Source organism: Emydura macquarii, unplaced genomic scaffold, assembly GCF_026122565.2.
Source record: "Emydura macquarii macquarii isolate MOO-44397 ecotype Brisbane River unplaced genomic scaffold, CSIRO-AGI_Emac_v2 contig_3671, whole genome shotgun sequence".
Taxonomy (NCBI): Eukaryota; Metazoa; Chordata; order Testudines; family Chelidae; genus Emydura; species Emydura macquarii.
The window spans coordinates 7,588,093-7,608,880 of record NW_027133808.1 but is presented as its reverse complement, the minus strand read 5'-3'; the positions used below and the strand labels follow the sequence as shown (position 1 = coordinate 7,608,880).

Genomic DNA, 20,788 nt, shown 5'->3' with positions numbered 1-20,788 from the left:
TCTACAATAGGGTGCATAATTGTCATGGTTATCTAAACAAATAACTTTTTGTTGATTTTCTTCTTCTTAAAACAGTAAGATGAACATGCACACTTCTGGGATACAAAACAAAAATATATGATGTAGCAATAAACCTGAGGCCTTTCAGGAAATATGTTGCCCTCATCGTATTGGCCTAATTATATGTATTGATGCCATTGTTTATTGGAGTGTCGGAATTGTGTTGTAGTAACAGGAGAGCTAACAGTTAAATAATATACTCCCGAAACGTGTCCATAGTGAAAAGCCCTTGACTTTAAATATGTGGATATGTAGACATTTCCATTTATTTTAATTCTGGCCAACATGTTAGCTATGGCAATTGATAGCTTGTTAGTTTCTCCCTTGAAGTTATTAAGGTATGAACCCCAAACAAAATAATGTGGTCTGTAAACATTTCATGGTTTGAAAGATCCAACTTAGCTTTTAACAGGTTTGACTTTTCCTGGTATTTCTTTAGCTTAATTGGGAAGATGGTGAGGGTTGGTTTTTTTTTTTTTTTGGCAAGTTGTTTCATTTGCACAGTCAGTAATCTGGCTGTCTTCCAAGAGCAAAACACTGATTTCATCAATAGTATATTTCAACCTACAGAAGTGTAATTAAGAGTCATCATTTTTTTTTACTATACAAAATGAAATGGGGCTTCATAGCTATGAGCAACTAAAATTGTCATGCTTTGTGTGTTAAAAATACCTTCTTGTGTAAATGTAATACTAGCATTTCCATCCCAAACAATCAGAGGAGCTTGGAATGACCCTACAAGGTATAATATATATCCTTCTGCTGTGTGTAGAACTGGGAAGCTAGTCGTTTTCTCCCTCCATGTTAGATGTGATTGACATTGCATAGTACAATTCTGCCATAGAAAGTCCTATTTTTTCCTAGACTCCCTCTAGATATACTTGTTCTAATATCTTTCCCACAGCTTCCAGTGAAGTACTTTAGGTCATTTGCATTTTGGAGTTAGTTGTAGGAGGAAAAACAGTAGCCATAGGATGGCTCATATATTATTGTCTTTATCGTGTTTTAAATTAATTGTAAAAGTGAGAACATTCATCTGTTCTACGTGTTCTCTTTCATAGAGTAGGATACTATGGTGAAGAGCTCATCGTGAATTCGATGTTTTGTATTAACATACACAACTGAATTATTTGTACCTGGATCTCTAGTTTTATAGTGGCTGTAATTCTGCCAGTTTTATTAACTAAGAGAGCACTGGGCCAGATCGTCAGCTGATGTAAATGGGTGCAGCTCCATAGACTTCAGTGACACTATGGCTATTTATGCCTGCTGATGACCTGGGATCTTGTGCCTTTTATAGCATAATTTTCCATACTGCAGTTTAAGATAATTTTTTAACTGCCTGGAGATGCCTTGTACTGACTGCAATTCTTCTTGTATCGTTTCTTTAGCAGGTTCTCTGACTGGCAGCCCTCACCTTTCAGAGCTCTCAGTCAATTCGCAAGGAGCACCAGTGGTGGCAAATATGTCGTTATCTCCAAACTTGAGCCCCGATGCCAAGCCGTCGTCTCCACTGATCAGCCCCTTGCTGAATGACCCATCGTGTGTCAGGACTGATGACGAGGAAGAGGTCAGGAGAAAGGTATTGCGGTTGATTTCACCCTGTTCTCCTCTGAATGTTTTGATTGCTGGAAACATGGTATGTGGATGAAATCTAGATGCCCGGCATGCTCCTGTCCCCTCTTCATTTGCCACAGAGAAGGAAAGATTTTTTGTTTTTTGTCTGGGTTGCAAAAAAGTTGATTGTGTGAATGCAGACAGATAGTCCGAGAGGGGCTGTTTATCTTGTGATGTGATACGCCAAACAACAGCTATCCAGCTATCTTGCTCCTGCTGAAGTCAGTGGCAAAACGGAATTGAGCCACAAAAGAATTTGCTGCTTTAAGGCCCCAAATCCGAAGTCCCACCGAAATCAATGGCTGTCTGATTTTCAGTGGCCTTTTGCTCTGACCCTACAAGTCTGTTTTAATGAGGCTCTAGTTTCTAAACCAAACGCATTTAAAAATAAATAAATAAATAAATAAATGTGTAATAGTCGGTTTTGACAAAGTGCTCAACTTCAGAGAGCAAAGTGACGTTCGAGTCTCAGCTGGGGTGTCCAGCCTAGGCCCCTCTAGGCCGACTGTGTTCAGAAAAAAAATGGTATTTTGATTACGAATTTAAAATGTGAGCCATATCCTGTGGTTTTTTAAACTGAAGTGTTTGAATCAGCCCCGTCACTACAGTGAGGAGATAGGGGGCATCGCCTTCACCCCCTGCTTCTCCTACAGCTGCAGGAGCACTTTGGGTATTAGTTAGCAGCAGTTCTGAGCAGCTGCTGCCACTTCCTTGCTGTCCTGCTGGCTGCTTGCCACACTGCAGGGGAAGGTACTATGTTGTGATTTGTATTACCCTAGCACCTAAGAGGCCTGGTCATGGGCTAGCCCCCGCTGGTAGAGTAGCTCTGGTGCCCATTGCCGACAGCTGTGAGAATCTGAGGAAGAGCAAGACAGGAGCTTGGCTGTCTCTACTTGAGCCTAGGAGAGTGTTTAGGAAAAGATGGCTTTACACACAGCTACATAGGGCACCAGAGGGAGAGTGAAGGAGGAGGAGACATTGAGAACCAACATAAATCAACATCTTCCTGATTCTCTGTCACAGCCCCAGTTAGAGCAGCCTAGTGACTGCTCTCACTTATGTCAACTGGCAATGGTTCCCTTGGGGTCATACCCCAGCTAGGAATAGGTAGAGCACTGGGTACTCCACTCTCCATCCCTGCCTCTGATGTGTCCTCTGCACCAATAGCTGGAGGGAGGGAAGCATATGAACAAGGGATTTGTGGATGTTTTTCTCTCCTTGTGTGTCCCCTGAGCAACACAAAGGGAGCAGAATAGGGCAGAGAATCTGCTCGAAAGCACTGATTGTGTCCCCTTGCCCATTTTGAAAGAAGATGTTGGACCGTTAAGCTGTAAAGGCTGGACTCTTCTACTCTGACCTAAACTTCTCCCTTGTGTAAGATTGATATTGTTAGATTTGGCTTTTATGAAACAAGGGACAGATTTTTCTGAAGATAAAAAGATTGTATCTTGCTCTCTTCCACCCCCTTGAATCCTCTACCTACCACACCCCTTTAGAAAAACTAGTCTGGGAATTTTGGAGAGTATTCTGCAGTGAATGTTTATCATGTGGAGAGATGTGTATTGAAAAGTGAACCCAGATTACGTGGTGAATAGATCACTTTCTGTTTAAGATTTCTGTTTGATTCTAATTGTTACTTGCCCCAAAAAAGGCATTATTTCTGAGTTTCAACTACATCCTGCTCCAGGAATGTGGAATAAGTTGAGAGGAATACCAGAAGTAACTGAAAATAACCATGGCAGTAAGAAATCTTTTCCAAACTCCTAGATAGCTATTGTTTGCAAGGATGTTTTTCAGCGATTTTCCTCAGGGAGGTTCCAGCTAACAGTTACAATAAGCACAAGCCAGGCTCACTAGTTTGTAATTGTCCTAGTGATTGTTGCTTTGGAGTTTCCTTTCTAATGGAGACTTGGCCCCATAAAGCAGATCAAAACTTCTTATTTTTTTCATTTTACAGAGATTTCCAACTGACAAAGCTTACTTTATTGCTAAAGAAGTATCCACCACAGAGCGAACATACCTAAAGGACCTTGAAGTCATCACATCGGTATGTTTACTTTAGTATTACTCATGAAACATATGGTACTGGAATCAGCTATGGTATTTTATCTACCCTGTTTACCCCTTAGCTCTTCTACAGTAGTCTTATTTTCTGCACTCTATGCTGTGCACAGGGGTATTGTTCCAGTGAAGACAGAATTTCAGTGTTACACAAAAAAGCAAAAGGCTGACTTTTACAGTATGGCTAGTCTGTAATACGTATAGTGAAAATATTTCATTTCTAGAAACTGAAAACACATTCAGTTACTTTCTTTTATGCTCAGATCTTGTGGCTTTAACTGGAAGCTCACAGATAATCTTTGTAATGGAGTCTGCTGAAACAGAAGTAGCTCACCTAGGAAGTTGTATTTGATATTTTTCCTGGTTTTATTGCCTCCTGTTCAGTCTAAAAAGTTTTAACATGTATTTGACATGTTCTGATTTTTCAATAAGTAACTAAAGAATATTTTCAAACAGACTGTTAATTTTGTAACATATACTCAAAATAAGAATCATATGTAAATCGTTCAGATAAAACCTGCTTCTTTTCTACACACAGAAAATGCCTATTTCAGTGCGAGTTTTCCATGATTAGGGCAAGCAAGAATTGGCCTTAAATAATGTCCTTTATGGACCCATAGGGAGACTGTAACAAAGGCTTTAAATGTACAATGTGCAGTGGCACCAATTTTCTGTCCTACCTGAACTGTACTTGGTACCCGAACAGAGTGTGGGTAGGTGAGAGGGCAGGAAGCAGGGAGGAGGTGAGGTGTCTCCCTGTATTGCAGACCTGGGCTGGTTTAAACTGGTGCAGTTTCAAGGCTGCTCTAATTTACAGGCAATTGCAACAGTCCCCTAGTGGCCATGAAGATCTATCAAAAATAGCTAGAGCACAATGGGGACTGTGAGGAAGAAGTAGCATCATCAAGTGGATAGGCCAGATTATGCCATCTAGGGAACCCCTCTTACAATGCCGCTTTGACTGCCCCTTTACACTACCAGTGCAGTGCAAAGGGGCTATGGGGCAAAACAGACTTGACCCCAGTGAATCTAAGATTCCATTATAAATTTTAAAAGTGAGGCTTGATCCTGACCTACTTATACTCTGAGATGCCATCATAGATCTTGAACAAATTATCTACTTCACTAATGCACTTGCAAAAATGAAAGGCACACAACAATTCCCTTCCGTGTACTGCAGTACAAGATCAAGTATTTACTGTGCCAAGTCCCATTGAAATCAAGGGGATTTCAAGTAACGTCCATGCTAGATTTGCAATCTATGGTTAGAGATACAGGGCCGGATTTTAAAAAGTGATCTCTAACATTGAGTGACCCCTTCATCTATCTAGCACCTAAATTTCAGAGGTGTGAGCTGGATTTGACTTCCATTGACATTGGAACGATAGACAATCAGAATCTCTGAAAATCGGACTACAGTTGAACATTCAAAGTCAGAGGCCAAATTTTGAAAATCCTGAGCCACAGCAAACCCAGTTATGATGTACACTTGCTGTAGCGACTTTCACACTTCAATAACTAGTTTAAGTGGTTGGAATTAAGTTTCCCAGGTCAGTACAATGAAGTAAATGAATCCACATTAGCTGAATTACCTGCAAAATTAATTCTGCAATGCAGGTTTGCAATGCAATACTTTTCTGTATTTATCTTGGGATATCACATTTTTGAGGGAATTTTATGACAAATGTAGAAAGGAAATAGAACTGTGACCTTGGTATCCCATATCACTGCAGTAAATTTATTCTGTATATATATCTTGAATTGGTGGATTAGCTGTAAGGAAATAAATAACCCCTTTCACTGCTGCTGTTATGTTTATAGGTTCCAATTCAGGAGTATGTGCTTAAGTCTTATCAACTTCAGTGGGATTTAAGTATTTTATTAAATGCTGTCCTAAATCTGAGCCATACTGTGGTTTAGCGGACAGCCAGGTTGTAGGTACTGTACAAAGATAGAGTAAATGACAGTCCCTACCCCCAGCCGTCCCCATTATAACTTTGTTCTTTCTTTCCAGTGTTTTCAGAGCACAGTGAGTAAAGAGGACTGTATGCCAGAGACACTGAAAAATCTCCTCTTCTCCAGTTTTGAACCTTTGTACAAATTTCACACCAGTTTTCTCAAGGAAATTGAGCAGAGACTTGCTCTGTGGTAAGAATGTTATTCATTATTTATTATGCTTCCTTCTCACAGTTAAATATCTCCACATTCCACTTGGGTAATTTTTTTCTCCATATGGGTTGACTGTCATGATTCATTTGGGTGGATCACAAATTTTGTTGTTAATACAATGTATAAAGAACATGTGCTTTGTGTTAATTCAATTGATAGAGTGTATAATACAGCCATATTGAAAGGAAGTAATAAAAACTAGTAGAGTTCCTTCTTTTCAAACTTACATGTTTCTATATAGAACCTGTTTTGATACAAATGTTGTAAATTAAACTCTAATATTCGGTAGTAAGGAAGAAGACATATGACCAAATCCTACTTCTGGTGAGTCAATGGCAATGTGATCAGAGTTATGATCAGAAATGGTGTAGATCCATTACTAGATGGAAATTATCAATAATAATGCAGAAAATGCAGAAGTGTTCAATAAATATTTCTGTTCTATATTTTGGAAAAAGCCATATGATGTAGTCCTATCATTTGATGATACTTTTCTATTCCAATAGTAACTATGGAGGATGTTAAACAGCAGCTATTAAAGTTAGATATTTTTAAATCAGCAGGTCCAGATAACTTGTATCCAAGAGTTTTAAAAGAGTTGGCGTAGGTGCTCTCTGAACAATTAATGTTGATTTTCAATAAATTTTGGAACACAGGGGAAGGTCCAGGGAACTGGAAGAAGACTGATGTGGGTAATTATAGGCCTGTCAGTCTGACATTGATCCTGAACCAGATAATGGAGCAGCTGATATGGGACTTAATAAAGAATTAAAGGAGAATAATGTAATGAATACCGATCAACATGAGTTTATGGAACATAGATTGTGTCAAACTAATTTGACATCTTTTCTTTTTAAATGCAATTACAAGTTTGGTTGATAAAGGTAATAGTGTTGATGTAATATACTTAGATTTCTGTAAGGCATTTGAGTTGATTAAAAAGCTAGAAAGGTATAGAATTAAAATGGCACACATGAAATGGATTAAAAACTGGGTAATGAATAGGTTTCCAAATATAATTGTAAACAGGGAAATTCTCATTGAGTGGGTATATTTCTAGTGAGGACCCGCAGGCATTGGTTATTGGCCCTATGCTATTTAACATTTTCATCAATGATCTGGAAGAGAATATAAAATCATCACTGATAAAGTTGTGAAATGATACAAAAAATGGGAGAGTGGTAAATAATGAAGTGGACAGGACACTGACACAGAGCGATCTGGATTGCTTTGTAAATGGTGTGCAAGCAAACAACGTGTGTTTTAATATGGCTAAATGTAAATGTATACATCTAGGAACAAAGAACATAGGCCATGCTTACAAGATGGGCGTGACACGCTGTACCCCTGTACACGCTTATAGTGTGATTTGTGGATCATTTATGTTCACCCTTATACAATGTAATTGTGTATTCTCCAATGCAAAGTATGTCATGTAAGGTGTTTTTGGAATACTCATGACATACTGAACATTATTGTTATGGTAGCATGTTTCCTGCAATGTCATGCATATGTACAGATATGAAACTCTGCTATGGCATACCCCCAAATGTGTCTTTCACATGGCTTGAATAGGTGCAGACAAACACAAAGCTTAGGTTCCATGTCCTGCAGAGGCATTGCAGCCAGCTTTGGGTAAACTAACATCACAGACTGAAAGGCTACTGAAATATTCATCTTAGTTTAGGATGCGAGTTATCTTTTAGTGAATTGACCAACTCCTTGACTCATTATTAATCTCTTCATTTATATTAATCTGATTTATATTCACTTAAAATCTTGCTGTAGTCAATAAACTTATTTCTTTGTTTTATCTAAAACAGTGCCTATGGATTGAGTGTGTGAAAAGACTTCACTTGGAGTGACAGAGCTTTCTTTGATAAATTGACAGACAAATGTAAACGAGCTTGCAGGGTGCAGTGTGTAGCACTGAATTGTGCAAGACGGGAGTTCTCGGGGTTGCAGCTGGGACTGGGAGTGTTTGCTGGGGGCAATCTCATGAGTGGCTGGTCAGAAGTGCTCCTTCACTGGGCCAGAGACCGATTACTCACAGGAGGCTGGGTGTGGGCTGCAGGAGTGAGGAATTGGGGTGACTCAGCTACACACCAGTCCAGATCGCAGGAGGGGAACATCACAATGGGTGATTCCCTCCTGGGAAGCACTGACTCTGAAAAAGATTTGTGGGTTGTGGCATATAATCAGCTGAACATGAGCTCCTAGCATGATGCTATGGCCAAAAGGGTTAATGCAATCCTTGGATGCATAAACAGGGAAATCTTGAGTAGGAGAGAGAGCTTATATTGCCTCTGAATTTGGCACTGGTGTGACAGCTGCTGGAATCCTGTGTCCAGTTTTGGTGTCCACAGTTGAAGAAGGATATTGATAAATTGGAGAGGGTTCAGAGAAGAGCCACAAAAATTATTAAAGGATTAGAAAACATGTCTCCTTCAAGTAATGGTCCCTATTGTATTTCACTATGGGTTATGCATGCACACCATGCATCTGGAGCCAGAGAAAGTGAAAGTAGTGTCCTTTGGTCTGCCTATGTGCCCTGGCATGCTGCCATCCAAGGGGCTTAAGGACGGGGATGGACTAACTGCCTCTCCAGTTCCTTCGCAGCACCGCATGGTTTGGGTTGGAACCTTCAGGGTCTGCAGCTTTGACTTCATTCTACAAAAAAGGATTACCTAGTTTGCAAAATAGCTTTAACAGTTTTAATCATTTTTAATAGTTTTTAAAGCCTCGGGGAATCTCACATTGCAGTGAGCTGCAGTATATGCCAATCGTTCCCCAGCCATAGCCAAGAAGGGCAGGAACTTTGTCTCCTGAAATACCTCATGGAGAAGGCCAGGAGGCCCCAGTCAGACCAAGGTTGGGGGAACACACCGCCCCCTGTACATCGGCCTGACTTAGCAAAGTTTGTGCCTCCTGCTATGATGTCAACTCTGGTGTGGGAGAATCTACCCCCACAGACCCACTCAGCAAAGTGTTGTTGGGAAGCGAGGAAGCACTCTCATAAGCATGAGACTAAGTCTTCCTCTAAATCCACTCCAAAGAAGTCGGATTCAGCTGTAAGCAAGCCCATCCGCTCAGCCCATGAGGATTTAGAATGTACTGAGTCCCAGAGGCATGACAAGAAAGCCCATAAGCACTGGGTTCCATCAGAATCAGATTTATTCTGTCAGTACCATCATCCCCAGCTTCTCCAAAACCCTAGGATCCATTGGCATCAATGAAATCTGATCATCATCAACTTTGGGTACCTCCCTCTTCACCTACTCCGGTGACTTGAACAAGCAGAACCCCTCTCATAGTGGGGAGATCTGAATCCATTGCCACCCCACAGGATGTTTTTGCTGTCCAGGATCCAGAATCCCCTCCTCTATTGGGCCCCTCCATCTCAAGAGGGATAGTATCACCCGCGAGGGAATCGACCACTGGAAGGAGTTTATCACCTGTCCCATATACAGAATACATCTCCCCTCCAATGGCACAGGTGGTACCACTACTGAAACCAGAATCAGCCTTCTGTTCATTGGGAGAGTCTTAACCAGCCGATGAACCTTTCTTCCTCTACCCTATATGTCCTCCACCATCCAAAAGACATGCAGCAGTTTGAGATCAAGCTCTGCATCATCTATCTCAGAGCTGCTGGTACCCCATGCCATGGGGGCCCCTGTGACCAACTATTGATCCCTCCTACTGGCTGTATTGGGGGTCTTGGGATCTGTACTCTCTTGCAGACTTGATACAACCTAGATGGAGCTACTATAACGTGAGTGCATAACTAGTTGGATAAGTTGTCAGTGGTTCACAGTCAAGCTGGAAAGGCATAACGAGTGGGGTCTCACATGTATCAGTTCTGGGTCTCATTCTGTTCAATATCTCCATCAATGATTTAGATAATGAAATAGCGAGTACACTTATAAAGTTTGTGGACAATACCAAGCCAAGAGAGGTTGCAAGGGCTTTGGAGGATAGGATTAAAATTCAAATTAATCTGGACAAACTGGAGAAATGGTCTGAAGTAAATAGGATGACATTCAATAAGGACAAATGCAAAGTACTCCACTTAGGAAGGAACAATCAGTTGTACACATACAAAATGGGAAATGATTGCCTAGGAAGGAGTACTGCAGATCTGCGGGTCATAGTGAATCACAAATCACAAGCTAAATATGAGTCAACAGTGTCATACTGTTGCAAAAATAGCAAACATCATTCTGGGATGTATCAGCAGGAATGTTGTAAGCAAGAAACAAAAAGTTATTCTCCATGCTGATTAGGCCTCAACTGGAGTATTGTGTCCAGTTCTGGGCACCACATTTCAGTAAAGAGGTGGACAAACTGGAGACAGTCCAGAGAAGAGCAAGAAAAATGATTAAAGAAAACATGACCTATGAGGGAAGATTGAAAAAATTGGGTTTGTTTAGTTTGGAGAAGAGAAGATAGAGGGGATATGATAACAGTTTTCAAGTACATAAACAGCTGTTACAAGGTTGAGGGAGAAAAAATGTTCTCTTTAACCTCTGAGGATAGGACAAGGAGCAATGGGCTTAAATTGCAGTAAGAGAGGTTTAGGTTGGACATTTTAAAAACCTGCCAGGGTAGATAAATTCTGGAATAAATTATCTAGGACAGTTGTGAAATCTCCATCATTGGAGATTTTTAAGAGCAGATTAAACAAACACCTGTCACGGATGACCTAGATAATGCTTAGTCCTGCCTTGAATGCAGGAGACTGGACTAGAAGACCTCTCCAGGTCCCTTCCAGTCCTACACCTCTATGATTCTGTGATCTGCCAGGGAGTCACCCATTGTCTTCCCCTCTAAGGGGATGCTCAGATCCGTCCCCGGATCTGGCAGAGGAGCAGCAGGAATATTACTTTCTCGATTCGGTGGGTCTGCTGGAACTGGCAAAACTGCCATTGTCATCCCCAGATGAAGCAGACATTCCTATGTCTCTTCCTTCCCCTCCCGATGACTTTAGGCAGTTCCAGGAACTTCTTCACAGAATTGCTGGAGAGCTTCAGTTTCCTCTTGAGGAGATACCAGGACTTCCAGCACAAACTTTTAGACATCCTGCATGCATCCAGACCACTAGAATAGCTCTCCCAATGAATGAAGCCATACTCTGGAGCCAGCTAAACTAATGTGGCACACCTCTGCCACCTGCACTCCCACCTGCAAAAGGACAGAGACGCGTGCTGGCCAATGAAGTGGAATTTCTGTTTTCTTACTCTGCTCCCAACTCACTGATGGTCCATCCATGCCACTTCTGAAATGGCTAGACAGCAACATCCCTGATCTACTTCTGATGATAAAGAGGGCAAAAGCCTGGATCTGCTGGAAAGAAAGCTCTTCTCATCATCCAGATTTCAGTTTAGGTTAACCAATTACCCATGTACTAATGGCTAAATACAATTTCCTGAACTACACCAAGTTTGCAGAGTTTACTGACTGCCTTCTGCAGCAGGACGGGGCTCATTTTCAAGCTCTGATAGACAAAGGTAAACTGATAGCCAGACTGCTCTCCAATCTTCAGTAGATGCCGCTGACATCTCTCGAACTATAGCCATTGCCATCGTCATGCACAGGGAGTCATGGCTCCATGTGTCAGGGGTCCTAGGGAGGTCCAGAATACCATCTAGGACCTCATGCTTCATCCGCTTCAAAAATTGCCCTCCCACTTAATGAGGCTATCCTAGACCACACAAGATGGTATGACAAACCCCGGCTTCGGTGGCCCCAATGTGCAAGCAGGCGGACAAAAAATATTATGTCCCTGTGAAGGAATCAGAGTTCCTATTCACCCACTTGCTGCCAAAGTTCTATCGTGGTGGACGCTGTGAACTCTCATGGCTGACATCATCCCAGGACAACACCCTATGACAGAGACTGGAAGTGCCTTGATCTCTTTGGTAGGTAGGCATGCTCCTCGGCCACCTTACAGTTTGCATTGCCAACTACCAGGCACTCATAACAAAATACAACTACACAAATTATAATAAGTTAAATGACTTTATTGATAAACTGCCAGAGAGCTTCCAGGACTCCTTCAAGGTCATCATCAAGGAGGGGCAGGCAACTGGTGGCAAAAACATCATTGCAGTCAGCCCTAGATGCCACTTACATGGCTGCCAGGACCATCTCCATGGCTGTGGTGATAAGACAGACATCATGGCATCACCTCTTGGGATTCCTGAAGGAGGTGAGGACCTCACTGGGAGACCTCCCCTTTGAGGGTGTGTAGTCCTTTGCTGAGAAGACTGACGCCTCTCTCCACTCCTTGAAAGATTCCAGTGCCACTCTCAGGTCACTGGGGATCTACTCGATGATGCAAAAGAGATGTTTTAGCCCTCCATACCAAGAAAGGCCTTATTCGTCTCAATTCCCATCACAATGACACTATGAGGTTCACATGATGATGAGCTTCACATGATGGGGAAAACCATCCACAGATCAGTTTGCTGCTTACCAGAACATGAAGTGTCCACGATATTGCTCCAGGGCAGGGATTGGACTGCACTTTCTGGGCGATGATCTCCTCCCCTGGGACAAGGACCTTCTTTATGCCTTCCCTCTGTTTCCTCTTCTGCTAAAGGCCCTGCTAAAGATAAAAAGGGACGGAGCTTACATAATCCTGATTGCTCCTACTTGGCTGAGACAGACCTAGTACCTTACCTGATGCTGCTTGTATGTGCTCGCCAATCTCCCTTACGGCCACTTTGCACCCCCTGTCACAGGACAAAGGGCATATACTATACATCCCAACTTGGGGATCCTCTCCCTCAAACCATGGTTCCTACGTAGATCCAGCACCTAGAAAGCTCATGCTCAAAGGACATCCAAGAGGTCCTACTGCACAGTAGAAAGTCCTCTACACAATGCACTTACCTGCAGAAATGGTTTGGATTTCAGATTTGGTGCACGTCCCAACAAATCTCTCTAGTATCAGCAGCTCTTCCACATATTCTGGAATATGCTGTGACCCTTAAAAAATCAGGGTTCTCCCTGAGTGCTGTCAGGATCCACCTAACAGCTATCACAACATTACGCTAACTTGTAGAGGGGTGCTCAGTACCATTGCACACAACCACTAAGAGGGAATAACAAACCTCTTCCCCCAGCCTCGGCCTCCTACCCCCCTCATGGGACTTAAACCTAGTACTGAAGGGGATCACCTGGCCCCCCTTGGAACCTGTTTGCTAACATTCCTACTGATGAAAACGATTTTTCTGATAGCAATTACCTCGGCTAGAAGAATAGGGGGAAATAGCAGCTTTGAAGGTGCATCTCCCCTACACAGTGTTCTTCCTAGATAAGGTTGCACTCAGGCTGCATCTAAGGTTTATCCCTAAAGTAACCTTCTCTTTTCACATGACTCAATCTCTCCACCTTCCCGTCTTCTACCCCAAGCCTCACCAAGACAGTAGAGGAGGCCAAACTACACACCTTATATATCAGGAGAGCCCTGGCGTTCTACCTCAATAAGACAAAAGGGAAATCCTTTAGATTGTTCCTCTATATGGCAGAAAGGTCTAAGGGTTCAGCAATATCAGCCCAAAGGCTCTCTAAATGGGTCTCGAATTGCATCAGGCAAATTTGTAACATGATCCCTCCAGACTCAATCCATACACATTCCATGAGATCAATCTCCTCATCTGTTGCCATCTTTAAGGATGTCCCCATCTCAGAGATCTGCAGAGCGGTGACATGGGCATCAGTCCACACCTTCGTAGAACATTATGCGATCATTGGGGATGCTGCCTCCGATGCCATCTTTGACTCCACAGTACTATCATTTGTGACTAACCCATCTCCAAAGCCCCAGCCTTCCAAAAAGGGTACTACTTGGGAATCACCAACAGTGGAGGACCCATAGGGACACTACTCAAAGAAGAAATTACTCACTTTGTGCCGTAGCAATGGTTCTTTGAGGTGTGTCCCCCTATGGGTGTCCACTCTCCTCTATTTTGGAGTTCTCGCATATGACTCTGTAGTAGAGAAGGAACCCAGGATGGTTAGCCTGTTCTTGCTGGCTAGCCTCGTGGCGTAGCACAAGGGGAGATAGTGCATGTGCGGGCCCAACGGTCACTGCTACCAAAGTTCTCCAATCAGCAGCGCAGGGACACAGACACACCTACATTGGAGCACCTATAGGGGTACGCATCTGTAAGAACCATCGTTACTGCACAAGATGAGTAAATTCTTCTTCACAGTCCTATCCCTGCTTAGGCAGGGTTTCTGCTAGTCTCTGTACCTGTGGAGTCTCCCAGCCTTCCACTACTTCTGGTCCCAGCCAGTGATTGCTTTGTCTAACTGCTGTAGCGTCCTCAGCCAACCAGAAACAGCATCCTTCCTCCTCTGGCTCCAGGGGCTGAGCTTTTCCAGGCTCTGCAACTTCTTTTCTATGAGCCTGCAAGACTCTGATTGGATGCCTCCCCTGCAGCATCTCTAGGCCTCTTGGAGGATCCTGCTCTACTGACTTTTTTCTGGGTCTGGGTGTAGCAGGACCGTGGGGCCCTCAAAGATCCTGGTACATCCCATCACAGGTAGCCATGTGTGTTTGTGTGATGGGAAAGGGAAGGATTGTATAATTTGAAGATATAGGGCAAAATTCTGCTCCTAGTTTTACTACTCCAATCTTACTGAAATTGGTGGGGTTGTACTTGTGTAATTGAGAAAAGAGTTTGGCCAATACCTTGCTCTTGTTTTTTCTGAAGTATATTACTTTTGTATTTGATGCTGGCACCTAGAATTTGTTTAGCTTGTTATAAGCAAACAGATTGAAACTGTTTAATAATATATTAAAAGCGAGAGAGAGAAAAGTTTGGCCCTGTGTATTTGGGCACTAATTGAGAAAGTACATCTTGAGAGAGATGTTAACTCTGTCCCATTGGCTGCTGGAGTTTTAATTGATGCATGACAAATTTCTGTTCAGAAAAAACATGTTCCAAGGCTTGGATTCAGTGTAATATCTGCACACCTTGGCAGAATGGGAGGCACCAGCCTGACAGAGTGGTTCTGATGGCTGAGAAGTGCCACAAATCCTGGCGTGATTGAACTGATTTGATAAAAGTATTTTAATTGTCAGATATAATTGGGTTGTTATATTTCTAAAATCATGGGTGCCAGTTTATATTTCCTTAGTTCTAAAATGCTCTTTCAGCACATCACATTGAAAGAAGGGTTGAAAAACCTCAGCAAAATATTTACAGCTTCAGTTGCAGCTGTAAAGATTCCTTAGGCACAGGGGGAATGTGTGAGCATCACTGGAGATCTTGGTGGGATCCAAGACCATATTAATCCCCCTCACAGCATAGATGGAATGAGGCCAAGAGGAGCTAAGGGTTGAATAAGCTTAATTCACACTGTTTGATTCCAGCTAATCCTCATTTTTTAAGAAGAAAAGTAATAGGAGGCAGATCTGGTGACTTACAAAAACTAGAGCATGCAAAGAAGGCTTTTTTTCCTAGCAGCACGGAAGGTTCATAAACCATGAATAAGACGTTGATGTGCCTTCTGATCCGTAAATTTAAGGAAGAAAACCTGCCCAACCTGTATCGGAATCTGAAGTGACTGGTAATCTTTATGGAGAATTTTCCTATATCAGTGCAGGAGCCAGTGAAGAAAGTGGAGGGGAAAAAAATGTAATCACTCTTAATTAGTATCTTATTAAGTAACTTTCTTTAAATATTTAGGCAAATATTTTTTTCTGCACCCTGAGTAGGTCTGATAGATATGAGTATGTGAGGAGGAAAATCTTTTTAGTCAGGTTGTTGCAATTGGCAGGTTTATTCAAGACGTGATCTCTGAGTTGTTGTTTATATAATGGCATAGGTGTGCAGGGGATGTTACAGGCAATTAAGACATGACCCACAGAGCTTACAACAACATGACACAAGACCTTGGTAGATAGGAGGTAGGGAAGTAGGATGGTGGCAAAAGACGATGGTAAGGAAAGCCGATTCTTCAGGAGTGTGGTTTAAAGCAGCTAGCTTGGATGGCTTCTAATGATGTCAAGGTTGTGGATTTGATCTGCTCACTGGTTGTGTTCTGGGAGGAAGGATTGTAGTTTGAGACACCTTGAACCTGCTTTTCAGAAGTGCTGAGAATTGACAACTCTCAAATGGAATTAATGGGAGCTGTGAGATTAACCCCTAATGTCTCCTGGTGGATACCCAAAATCAGAGGCACCTAAAATCAAAGGGCCCTTTTGGAAATGTTGGCCTTAGTTACGCACCCTGCAGTCACCCCTGCAGGAGTTAAGAGTTTTGTCAGCCCACACTTACTATATTTCATCCCAAGACAGCTTGAGGCTCAGCAATATTTTCTTCACCTGAATGTACCCCTGTCATTTTACTCCCATGTACACACCTAGCCCCTGAATCGAGACATGCAGTTACTGCAGTTTCTCTTCTGTGGGCTTGTCTACACTTTAAAAGCTGCACTGGCACAGCTGTATTGCTTCAGTGAAGATGCTACCTATGCAGACAGCAGGGGTTCTAATGTCAGTGTAAGTAATCCACCTCCCCGAAAGACAGTAGCTGGATCAACAGGCAAATTCTCCCATCTACCTAGCTCTGTCTACACTGGGGAGTAGGTTGGTTTAACTACATCACTAAAAGGTTGTGGATTTTTCACACTCCTGAGTGATGTAGTTGTACCAAAATAATTTCCCATTGTAGACCAGGCCTATGTCAACTTCTTTAATTTCTCCATTTCTAGTAATATGGAGGAATGGTGGAATAGTTTAATTGAGGCAATGAGCAATGAACAAGCTTCATATTCTTCAGAGGGCTTTGTTTCATGAAACATGAATGTGTTTCATGAATAAAAAGGTCTTAATTACATGGAATTTCTGGAACGGTTTGTGGGATCAATATGGGATTTTATATTTTGTTGTGGTTCCTTTTGTGTTTCTCAGCTCACCGGTGTGATGGGGAGTGAAAGAAGGCTGGCAGTTTTGTTCCCTATTATCATCTGAATGCTAGTCTGGTGAGAGAAACAACATTGGGCTGAAGGGGATGGTGTGCATGATCATGATGGTGTGCATGATAAAGCACAGCTAGCTCCCTCTGTTCATACTGACTTCTCTGTGTGAATTTTATGTGAGGACCAGTGGTTCATTTTTTTTCAGTGCTGTTCTCCTTTTATTGCTTTGAAACAGTGCTAGCTACTCGGTTGTGTTTTATGGGGAAGACAAACCTCTCATAGTGAGTAACTATTTCCCCACAGAGTGTAGGATGTTGGGTTTTTTTCACTCAGAGATAAATGTAATTAGCTCTCTGTTGTACTTAGAGATTTTTTTGTTTGTCATTTGAAATGTTCTTGCTGTGGTTTGGAAGTTCTTTTCTGGACATAGACCAGACAAGTTCATGCATTGCCATAGTGATCTGAAGGTTGTAAATCGTTACTTGAAATGGTTGATATCTCGGTCTGGGTTTTATTTTACATAGAGATATCCACAAAACAATTATGGTTTGGCTCAAAGAGGCCTTTACTGTGCATCTTTTTAAATAATACTGGGTTTTTGTCGCTGTGTTGGTCCCAGGATGTTGCAGAGGCAAGTGAGATAATATCTTTTATTGGACAACTTTCTGTTGCTGAGAGACACAAGCTTTTGAGCTTACAGAAGTCTTTTCCAGGTCTGGGAAATGTGTCATACCTAAATACAAGGGGGAATAGATTATTGAACGTAAGTAGCTAACACGGTAGTCTTTTATCACTTTCCTATGTGAGATCATACAAGTGTGCAGTGATCGTCTGGTTTCACCAACGTAATAGTTGTTGGAGCATTTAGTGCACAGGATGAGGTACACCACACATTTTGATAGGAATGTGTGTAGGACCCATGGATGTTGAAAGATGTGTTGTGGGGGGTATTGATCATCATAGCAGTGTAGACATGTCTACAGGTCTTGCATCTGTTGTTCTGGCAGGGTCTGGCACTGATTTGAGTTGGTGGATCCTGGTCTATGGGGAGCTTGCTTCTGATAATGACCTTGGTGAGGCTGAGGGGTTGCTTGAAGGCCAGAAGAGGGGGTTCAGGAAATATTTCTTTCAGGATGTGGTCCCTGTTGAGTATGGGTTGTAACTGTTTAATAATACCCCATGTGGGTTCCAGTGTGGGGTAGTAGGTGACAACTAGGGGTGTGTGGTTGGAGAGGATTTTATTTCTGTATTTAAGCAGGTTCCCTCAAGGTATTTGGGAGGCCTGCTCCATGGTTTGATCTACTTCTCTGGTGGAGTATCCTTGTTTGGTGAAGGCACTTTTAAGTGTGATAAAGTTTAGATCCCAGACTTTCTCTTTGAAACATATTCTGTGATATTTGAGTGCCTGGCTGTAGATAAGATTTCTTCGGGTGTTTGGGCGGGATGTTTATTGGATCTATGAAGGTAGGTGTGGTGATCCATGGATTTCTTGTATCCAGGAAGTTGATGCTAGTGTGGGGTATTCTAGAGAGAGTTTAGTGGGTAGGTGCTAGTTGCTGAATCTGTGGTAGAAATCTGTGAGGGAGTTTAGATTATCTGTCCAGAGGATGAAAATATTAATGATGTATCTCAGGTATATCACTGGTTTTGTGGTGCATTTTGTCCAGAATGTCTTCCTCAAGATGGCCCGACAAGAGGTTGGCATCTGTGGAGCCATTCTAGTACCCATGGTTGTACCCATGGTTTGGACAAAGTGTGTGTTGTTGAATGTAAAATTGTTATGGGAGAGGATGAAACGAATGATTTTAGTGATGTGTTTGGGGTGGATATCTGTGTGTTGTCCATTGTCTTGTAGATATTTGAGGCGGGCTCCGAGGCTGTCATTATTGTATGTTAACATACAACGTTAGTGAGGGATGTTAGTGTATAGGGAGGTGACATCTACGATGGCAAGAATGGAGTTCTGAGAGAGGTTGTTAATATTGCAGAGTTTGTGGAGGTAGTCAGTTGTGTCTTGGAGGAACCGGCCCTTAGTGTGGTGAGTGGTTTGAGAATGGTGTCTAAGAACCCTGATATTCCTTCAGTCAGAGTGCCCTGGCCAGATATGACAGGTCTTCCTGGGTTCCCTGGTTTATGTATCTTGGGAAGCATGTAGATGGTCCTTGCGGTGGGCTTGTGGGGGATGAGGTTGTAGATTTGATGATATCCTTAAATTCCTGTGTAAATTGTGGTTTAGGGTCTTTGAGTTCTTTATAGTAAGTTGCGTCAGAGAGTTGTCGGTGTCATTAACATAGTGATCACGGTGGAGGACTATGATGGTGCACTCTTTGTTTGTTGGTTTGATCACCATGTTGTGGTTGGATTTCAGGGACCATATAGCTGTCCTCTCAACAGTGAAGTGGTGTGGATGTGATGTTTAAGGATTTCTCAGTCCATTTTTTTTCTGAAGCAATCAATGTAATGATCAAAAGTGTGGTTTCATCCACCATTACAACAATCTGTAACCCACTAACAACCCTGCCCCCCACAAGCTGCCTTCCCCTTCTTCCTTTTCCCTCCTATGACAGCAGGGGTATTAACAGGTCGCTTCATCTTGAATGGGTCCCTTGAAATATGTGTTCACTGCTTATGCTAAACTATCTATTCAATCTTGTATTTAGCTGTGATACCCTGAGTACTTTTCCTATGCCTGAAGAACAGCTCTGTATCACTGCAAAAGCTTTTATCTCACCAACAGAAGTTGGTCCAGTAGAAGATATTATCTCCCTCACCTTGTCTCTCATGTTTTTAAAAGGCATTTTTGGCTTGTTTGAGGTTTATTCACTGCCTGAGTATGTTTTGTATGCTGTGTGTTTGTTATAGGATACCCTAAGGACTGGCACCACTTACAGGCTCAGCTTTAGGTTCTAGCAGGTCTTCTGTTTATTTTTAACATGTCATTTTTTTTTACCCCTTATTCCATAGCTAGAAAAAAGCACCTACTCATTCCTAGGTGGGAATGGGAATGGGAAAGTTTCTTTGACAAGAAAGAAAGTAATACTGACACCAGCAGCCAAGTGCAATTCACAGGAATTTGGTCCATTTCATAGCTGTAGTTTCCTGCCAGGCATAAAACTGAGCAGATTCCCATCACTTTCATGGTGCAGTTTCATAAAGTCATAGACAGCAGCAGAGAGGCTTGAGTTTCTCTGGCTGGGCTCGGCAGGGCAGGGAAGAGAGGAGAGATTCTCTTCTGCTTCACCCACAATCCCAGCCAAAGACAGTCTGAGCCTCTGCTGCTGTTTCCTGTGAATAGCTCAGTGAAAAGTCCATGAACCTGGTCACTTGCATCCAGGAGGATGAGAGCTGTCTGGGAAGCTGCTTGTGAAACTGACCAGGTCCTTGTCCCTGAAAGGGAGGGGCACCAGAGGCAGGGGTGTGGTCTGGGAGGAAGATGATCCCAGCAATAAACCGAAACAGAACTGTTGGACTGAAGGGGTAGGGGGGAGGGGAAGAGTCTAGAGTTGCCCTCCTGTCCAAGGAGGAGGGTAGAAGGAGAGCGAGTAGGAAAAAGATATCCTGAGACAGCCCTTCCTCATTCTGAGGTCAGTCGAATACTAGTAGTTTTCTGTAGGAAGCCGTCTCTTGGATTCCCAGCAGCTAGGAAGGCGAGAGGAGCAATAGCCTCCCTGTCCTGATCACTAGGATTCCCCCTCTCTTTCATATTTACCTCTGGCTAGTGATAAATAAAGCATGGATTCCTGCCCCTCTGGCTCTATCCCCTTTGTGCTGCTCTGGTGGCCCAAAGAGGACCGAGAGCTGCCTGATGTAGAGGGAATTCCTGGTGGCATAACTGGCTCTATGCCACCTGGTCTCCTTCTCCAAGCCTACGGGCATTCCTAGACAGGGAGCGGTTGGAGCAGGAGTGTGATGTGCCCTATCAATCTCTGGCCAATGGAGCAAT

At 42.7% G+C, this 20,788-nt stretch overlaps 1 protein-coding gene across 7 annotated transcripts in view; it reads left to right on the top strand.

The window, feature by feature from the left end:
• FARP1 (FERM, ARH/RhoGEF and pleckstrin domain protein 1) overlaps window positions 1–20,788 on the top strand; it is a 343,144-nt gene that overhangs the window by 269,455 nt on the left and 52,901 nt on the right. For 6 of the 7 annotated variants that reach the window (XM_067536881.1, XM_067536882.1, XM_067536884.1 and 3 more), the window contains 3 exons: window positions 1,452–1,642; window positions 3,635–3,724; window positions 5,753–5,886. In XM_067536881.1, the coding sequence (XP_067392982.1) occupies window positions 1,452–1,642; window positions 3,635–3,724; window positions 5,753–5,886 (415 nt within the window). The remainder of the gene's footprint in view (window positions 1–1,451; window positions 1,643–3,634; window positions 3,725–5,752; window positions 5,887–20,788) is intronic. The other variant, XM_067536880.1, reaches the window with a different exon arrangement.